Source organism: Diadema setosum, chromosome 8 (assembly GCF_964275005.1).
Source record: "Diadema setosum chromosome 8, eeDiaSeto1, whole genome shotgun sequence".
NCBI lineage: Eukaryota > Metazoa > Echinodermata > Echinoidea > Diadematoida > Diadematidae > Diadema > Diadema setosum.
Genome location: NC_092692.1, coordinates 28,244,200 through 28,252,430, shown reverse-complemented (window position 1 = coordinate 28,252,430; position 8,231 = coordinate 28,244,200). Strand labels below are relative to the sequence as shown.

The 8,231-nt window shown below is 37.8% G+C and overlaps 1 protein-coding gene and 1 non-coding gene across 3 annotated transcripts; one reads left to right on the top strand and one right to left on the bottom strand.

Annotated features, from left to right (window-relative positions):
• Positions 1-276: 276 nt before the first annotated feature.
• On the bottom strand, positions 277-7,503 carry LOC140231557 (large ribosomal subunit protein mL62-like). 2 transcript variants are annotated; one of them, XM_072311696.1, is made up of 6 exons: positions 7,171-7,267; positions 6,145-6,187; positions 4,110-4,169; positions 3,492-3,574; positions 2,197-2,366; positions 277-1,653 (listed from the first exon to the last, which is right to left on the bottom strand). In XM_072311696.1, exons 1-6 carry the CDS (start codon positions 7,180-7,182, stop codon positions 1,566-1,568), a joined length of 456 nt encoding a protein of 151 aa, XP_072167797.1. In that variant the 5' UTR covers positions 7,183-7,267; the 3' UTR covers positions 277-1,565. The 2 variants fall into 2 exon arrangements, with proteins under 2 accessions (XP_072167797.1, XP_072167796.1); XM_072311695.1 differs by having other exon boundaries at positions 278-1,653; positions 7,251-7,503.
• Positions 7,504-7,689: 186 nt separating this feature from the next.
• Positions 7,690-7,771, top strand: Trnal-aag (transfer RNA leucine (anticodon AAG)). The gene has a single exon. It is a non-coding gene; the product is annotated as a tRNA-Leu (tRNA).
• The last annotated feature ends 460 nt before the right edge of the window (positions 7,772-8,231 follow it).

The following is an 8,231-nucleotide window of genomic DNA, read 5'->3' as shown; positions in this document are numbered from 1 at the left end:
ATGTCCACAGACAGCTAGTGTGCATTCCTTTTTTCAAATGTGTGAAGGCATTACACACATGTTCACAAGTACAAACACGTGCACACAGACAGACAGACATAGACATGCATACACACAAACATAAACTGTACAACCGCATCACTGAACATACTAAGGAGTTAGCTTTCTTTAATGAAGTGTTCATTATACTTCCACATGATTGAGACCCATGACTCAATCATGACTAATGAATCACATAGAGCAGAATTAAAGGGCCCATTGTGAGCAAAAGGAGATGTTTGTACACTTGATTCCTCTTGAAAGCTACTCTTTGTGCTCAACTACAAAAAGCCAGCTAAGTAGACAATGATAAATTACATACACTGTATGATGCACATTTGCTCTAACATGAATGCACACTGTACTGCAAAGTACAGTGCACTCCCGTTATAACAAACAGGGTTATAACAAAATTCCGGTTACAACAAAGTTAAATTTAGGGCCGCAACATTGACTCCATGTATTTTTATTGTTTATTCATTTGGTCAAAATGAAATTTCGATATAACGAAAGATAATTGCTGGTCCCGAGGGCTTCATTATAACAGTCGTCCACTGTATTTGCATGGTTTTGTCTCAAGAGGATGCTTTCATGACTGTGTAGCCAAAGAGCAAAACCGAAACTTACTGGACATACTTAACTTGAAATAGTTTCTATTCAAATTTTCTAAGCAATGAGAACTCCTGTGTACACAGACAGTGACAATAACCACAGATTCCTTTCATATGCATTTTCAATGTATTTATTACTTTAAGAATATCTTAATGACATCACATTCACATCAGAAGCTCTACACCAAGTCTACGTAGGAATCGCAGACCTGCTCGGTGTCCAGGTGGTGATCTTGCAATGTCTAGATCACAGACGACTTAAATGAGACTCCAGGAATCCGTAAAGTTTGAAGATAACAGTGCCTGTTTAATAGATATTTTGATCCAGCTTCAGCTGTAGATTTACTGGTAACATTTCCACTCTATTCTACTACCTTTAAAATAGGCTTGTTGTATCGCACTTTCCAGCAATACACAACGTTGATGATAAGATAAATTTGATATTTAGATGAAGGCAGAAGATTCTTTAAAGAAAGGGGGCAGAGGGTGGGGAGAGGGGAGAGAACAGTGGTCTCTACTACAAAGAGGATACTGGGAGAGCCTCAAACTCCCCTTCATCATTGTGCTCTAACAAGCAAGACTGCACATGTGCCGTGAAAGGGACTTCAAGAAACTTATCACCTCTTTATCAAACTAGTACTTTCGTTGTGTTCAAGCCGCACAGAACAGGAGATCACCGCACACTTGTGATTTTCCTGTCATCCTGACATTGCGCAGCAGATAACGTAGACATGTTTGGCTTCGTCGGGTTTCTTTTATCCATGATCTATCTGAAGTGCATGTTGTCTGATCATCCACATTTCAATCCCAAAGACTATGCGATCTCCCAACCAGCACGTCGGGTGGAATACTTCAGTTCGCATTGTGTCATTCACTTTTGCCTAGAGTCTGTCTCACGACATCTATCGGTGTCAGTCAGTCGTCGATTGAGACGCGCCGATCTTGTTTGGTGGCAGAGTGTAATCTCTTCTCCCGTAGACGCTCGCGATTCATTCGTTCCACTCTGTAGTCATAGCAATAAGAGAAAAGTTGAGAGAGAGAAAGAGATTATTAACACATTCAGAGGAGTGAATGAATATGTACCATGACAGATTTTTTGATCAGTTGCCACCCTCTGTACGAATGTATATTTAAGATCACAATTGCTGATCATCATTTTTAACAAACATGTTTGAAAAGATGGAAGAAAATTCTACTGGCTCCTTTTTCTGACACGTTTGTTAAGAATGTCGATCAACAGTTACGATCTTACATTTGTACAAACGGTGACAATATGAAAAATTGTAATAGCACAAGAGAAAAGTTGCTAAAAGTTGGTAAATGTTTGCAATTTGGTTGTCTATAAAGGTGTAGTACTGTCTTATTGGCAAAATATTTTGAAGTGTTCTCTGACAGAAAATAGACTCAAAGTAGATGAAATTGATGACTCATTCAAAAGACAAAAAAATTCTACACATCTGAGAAAGCAGATCTTTTATGGTGACTTATATTAGCAAAGAGAAAATATAGTGTACATGTAAAGAATTGTGATGATTGCACCCCTAACCTTATTCTCCTGACAGCTTCGTCCTTTTCACTGGGCGGCTTGGGCTCTCGCTCAGCCTCTGCGATCATGTCCCGAATCTTCTGGAGGCAGTCACTGAAATTGCGTATCCTCGACCTTGTTCTCTCGGAGGTCACGATCAGCTCTCCTTTGTTGTTGATTCTTGTCTTTTGCTGGTTAAGATACGGAGATATGAGAAAAGCTAGATCAGTACCACCGATTGTAAAATATTACTGAGAGTATAAAAAAATGCAACTCACATAAGGTTCGATGTGACCAAAAAAAAAAAAAATAAAATAAAAAATGAAACAAAACTTGGTAATGCTTGCATAACTTCCATACAGCCTTCACTAATACAGGCAAAATATATACTGAAAACGCAGAATGATTCCTGTGGAAATTTTCACAAATTTTGCACCACTCTAAATTAGTACAACGATAAGAAAACAAACCTTTGGAGAGATCCTCAAATATATGCAGAACAGTCTCATCCATAAAATACACAAGAAGTCTGATGAAATTGGCCGAACCCAACAATTTATAAAAATTTGCAACATTTACATGTACAGAAACTGATGTTGATCAATTTTTCAATCACACAGACATCTAAAATGTAACATTAGGCGTTTTCACATCAGCGCGATGTTTCGAGAAGCACGCTATCTTCTGACTTGGGGAATTTTCCCGATAGCGAGATAGCGCGCTATTTGATAATGTGAACACAAATTTGCGTGCTAACTGTATCGCTCTGATCGAGAAAATTTCTCGACTCTAACTCGGGAAATTTCTGAAATAGCGGGATAGTAGCGTGCTATTGGATAATGTGAAAACGACTCGAGAAATTTGCGCGATGAATTCCATCATTCCTAGCGTGTGTAAACCGATCGACCGAGGCAAACTGCACACAAAGCATGAGGAATTTTTGCGAGGACACACACATTACTGATGCTGTTTGCACATACTCAGCTGTCGATTTTTACAATTTTTAAAATTTTTTAAATTTTTAACTATTCGGGCTACCCCCTCTTCGGGCTGATGTGAATACGAAATGAAATAGCCCCTTAATTCGCAATCGCGGAAAATTTTTCGAGCTTGGATGTTTATCGGGCTGATGTGAAAACACCTATTGTAACAAACGCTATACAGTGGTCCAGCACATAGGATAAGAACTTACAACATAGGTCATCATGACATAACTACAGTGGATTATATTGTGTTTTTGAAGAAAAATAAGTCTGAATTTCTGTTCTTCATGATTCTATGCACTGTTGAAAGTATTGAAATAAGGAACTGAATACCTGTTCTCCAAGCTTTTCCCTCACTTTTGTCGGTAACCACTCTGCCGTCGAAACTGCAAACCTGACATCGACCTTGGATTCAACTGGAGCACGAAAGTGAAGTAAAAATTGTAAAATATAAGCCAGATGAACCCATTTAAACCACACTAAATGTCTGTATGGGGCATGTTTATTCCCAAGACCAACAAGTCTATAACAATCATCACTACATTCTTCTAGACACACTTTCAGTATATCCATTTTGTAAATAAAAAGCAAACACAGTAAAACCTAGTGTTATAAAAAAAATTCTGCCAAACATCAATATACGAGATAATCTGTGATACACATTTAATCACTGACATTGATCAGACATTCACAAATTTGGCATGAGTGCACCATGTGAATTGCAATACATACTTTTCAACAAAAACCATGAAACATACAACATTCTCTCTCGATGACTTTTCATATAACCACTTCCCCCTATTAAAGGATAAAATATCAGTGTAACCAAGATGTTCCTCTTTAGTTGAAGACATAAATGCATTCAATCTGCACAAGGTTAGGTGTATGATGCATTTCCTGTAGTTCTCCATCTACATTTACCACTTAGTATGGTGCCACTTGCATCCATACCTTTATTGACATTTTGGCCCCCTGGTCCTCCACTTCTGCTGTACCGGATTGACAGTCTGTCTGTATTCAACAACAATAATAAAGTGAAAGCAAAAATAATTCAAGGCAAACATTGGAAAGATTGAAAAGTAATGATAATCATGATGATGATATCAAAATTATGTCACAATACTAATTTTCACTTTAATGATGATAAAACAGCAAAGATAATCTAACAATATGAAAGGGTGCCTTCGACAACTTTATGATCACTGATGCCACAATACGGAAAATGATGGTCAATGTGTTTCTTGTACATAACTCCTTTCATCGTAGACATACAGGTATAATGTGCACTACAAGTATAAGATGTGACTGTGGTGCATGGCATTTACTTTTGTCCTTCATTATTGGGATTGATAGCTTTGCATCGAATAAAGATAGAGCAGGCATTAATGTAGGTAATGAACCAGAATCATACTGGAAAGGTCTACAGTCAACCTTGCCTATGTCGAATCTATTTGGACTGAAGAAATACAATGTGTAGCTTTGATGTAGAGAAAATTAAGACGTATGAGGGATTAAAATCAATAGAATATAAAGAAAAGTGGACTTGAAAAGACCTTTGACTTAGGCAATTATTTGACTTATGCGAGGTTGACTTAAGGAAGGTTGACTGTATATTCAACGTACAGTATTGCATTAAATTTACTATCACACAATACTGTAAGGTCTTCTACATCACACCAGTAGATTTCCCTCTCATTCTTGCATTGATACAAATCTAAATGTATTGCAGCACACTACACGATTTTGCCCCGATTCACTGGTCTGGACCGTAAGACTAGAAGTGTGATGTCACAGTCTTGCCATTTTCTAGTCGTACGACTGGGTCTTAGCGCCAGTCGTAGAGATTTGACATGTTGAATTTCTACGACTGGTCGTAGGCTTTCAGCCATTCACAATGCAGTGAAATGCAAGCGCACGTTAACTGCGCGCGCTTTACAGTCGGGTTGTATAGTGTGCGGTGTCCGGTCGTACCACTGGTCTTAAGACCCAGCTTGGCTTAAGACTTTAAGACCAGTCTGATCGTGTAGTGTGCGGTGGCTTTTATATGTCATGATCTTGTGGTATGCATACTTCATGATTGCCAAAGTCCCCCCCCCCCAAAAAAAAAGAAGAAGAACAATCACTGCTTGTTCTGACCAGAGGAATGAAAATTGGCCAATATGCAGACATCAACTCTGTGTATTAATCTTATAACCCTTACCTTGGACAGCATCATAAACAGGCATACATATTAACTGCAGTACAAGTGTACAAATGTACATTATCACTAATGGCAGTAATACGACTTATGACATTCATCTTGTTGTGGCCACATATTTACATTTAATCCTAGCGCTATACCAAATTGTAGACACTTACCAATCTTAGCAACAGGTTCATACACTCTGGTGTTAAAGGGTGTGTACAGTTCTGGTCGAGGTGAGGATTTAGCTTTTAACGTTTTGCGAGATATTCAGAAACCACTCTATGAGATGTCAAAGAGCAAGCAATTCTAAGGGGTATCAAAAGTTTATTCGATGAAAATCGGTTTTGAAATGGCCGAGATATCCAAAAACAAGGTGAAACAAAGAGATCCTAATAAAGTTGTGGCATGTCGCCTTTTATTATTAGCGCTTTTTTGGATATCTCAGCCATTTGAAAACCAATTTTCATCAAATAAACATTGAATTCTTCTTAAAATTACATGCTCTTTCATATTTCATAAGAGGCTTTTCATCATCTCACTTAGGAATGTTCAAAACATAAATCTCCACCTCAACCAGTACTGTATAGTCCCTTTAACACAGTACCGGTATCGTATTCAAAGGATGCATACATTTTATTTACTGGTAGTGTTACACCTTTAAAAAAAAAAAAAATGCTTATTAACAATAGTGAATCAGGAAACTATCATTGACAAAAATGTGCAGCTGGGATAATTTGACTGGTTATATTATAACAAATTTCTTTAATTTGAAGAACCAGATTATTTGTACATGTTTCTTACCCACAGGGATGTGTCCTGTAAATTTTCCACTTGAACCTGCATTCTACGATAATGAAAGGGAGGAAAAGTGTAAATAATTAGTCTGGTTTAGTGAACACTGTGCACAAACTACCTGCTGTTACAGTGCTAGCTGTTATACAGCGCAGATGGTGTAAACAGATCTGTTTTCTCCATCAGATTTTGAAATCAGCCTTTGTATTTTCATTGTAAAATTTAATTTAAATAATTGTAATATCCATGAACCATCAATAACAAGGGAGAGACAACCTTTATGTCCCCCGCTTATTTTGAAATAGACCTAGTAAATTTTATACCGTATAGGCCCTAGAAATCATATTACCCCTCTACACTACACTACCCTACAATACAACGTGTACGTTAGTTAACTCAATACGGTTATAAGCACGGATGCAAGCTAAGTAATTTACTGTAAAAGTGGTAAGTTTCGCAGCGTGGAAATTTTGTGCAAAAAAAAAAAAAAAGCACAAGAATATTTATAGATGGATGGCGTATGTTCCAGGACTGGAGTTAACATGGTTACCATACTGATTCCAGGGAATTAAAAACATGCGAAATTCATCTTATACCTGGCCGAGCACGAAAAATTATCTACTTTTAAAGTTTACAGTAAAATTTTAGACCTATCTTATTCTTCTTCTTCTTTGGAAAGTACAGTCCCGTCGGTCAGTAAATTTACCAATGACCTACAACTACAAATGACTATCAAGGACCAGCGAAGGTAAAATTTTAGGCCTACTTTACTTGGCATGTACTGGACTAGCCTAACTGGTTACTTGAGCTGTATGAAAACACTCGACTCTTGAGAGTCAAATTGATCAAATCGAAGATAAATTTGTCAAATGGTTGACTGGCAGCTGGCTAGGGATGGGGACAAATAATCTCTAATCTTTCACTTGATCACTCAAATCAGCCTAGGCTAGATGGATTAAATCAATACGAGCTTCATTCCAGATAAAACAAAATACAAATCAACTTATAAATTTACTGCAAGATAGATAAAATTACATTCATCGCCATCGCCTATCGGTCATTTGATCCGGCACCGACCAAACCAGACCAGAGGCAGAGCATTGACGAGCACCTACCTCATGCGATTCTCGCAGTGGTATCGTAACGTCTGGATTACTTTGTGGATATAATTTCTCCAAACTGTAGCTACTCTGAAAGTTCCCACAATTAAGGGGATATTGACAGGTTGCAAAGTGTCTGTGACGTAGAAGAAGGCATCCGGCCCTTCTCATCATCATGGAGTACAGAAGTAAGAGTCTTTTGGGCTACAGAATCGAATGAATGGCAGAGAGAGCAAGAGACACATACGTAGCGTACGAGTCTAATAAGTTACAGTGGCCTAGTGGTGTGTTACATGTGTCAATGGAGTCAACAAACGTGTATTGGATACTTGCTAACAAATTTTAGCATATATGGGACTAATAGCAGCATGATCGCAGGCAGCCATTATGTAGACAGGAGCAGGCTAATGCACTTCAGAGATTATATATTATATGTTACCAGCAATATTCACAAGGTAGCGTGGCCGAGCGGTCTAAGGCGCTGGTTTAAGGCACCAGTCATTTCGATGGCGTGGGTTCGAATCCCACCGCTGCCACATCTTTTTTGCTTTTGGGGTACCTTCTTTTTATTTTCTTTTTTTTTTCTTCTTCTTCTTCTTTACGCATACCAGTCTGATGTATATGATGTGTAAATGTAAAGTTTTCGGGCTTTCCGCTCATTGTCACATCATTTTGATTAAAAACCATGCGACAAAGGGCATTTAAGGAGCCCAGTTCTCCATACAAACAGTTGGTATTGACAGCATGATACATTTCTATACAATTATATATGTTTAAATCTTTATCTATCTATCTATCTATCTATCTATCTATCTATCTATCTAAATATATATATAAACATGTTGCAAATTCACGTATTGGCTCCAATGTAACGAAGAATCAAGAAATAAACTAGTAAATTTAAATGCATTATTTCACCAATAAGAATGAGTTAATTGAACAACTCAAATTTTCAGTGGCCTCCACCTTCTTCACTTTCCCCGTCGAGACTCCTGA

Coding starts and splice junctions, on each gene's coding strand:
- LOC140231557 (XM_072311695.1), bottom strand. CDS start 7,412: ATGATGATGAGAAGGGCCGGATGCCTTCTTCTACGTCACAGACACTTT. Junction 4,170..6,144: donor TACAGGACACATCCCTGTGG/GTAAGAAACATG, acceptor TGTTGAATACAG/ACAGACTGTCAATCCGGTAC. Junction 3,575..4,109: donor GGGCCAAAATGTCAATAAAG/GTATGGATGCAA, acceptor TTCGTGCTCCAG/TTGAATCCAAGGTCGATGTC.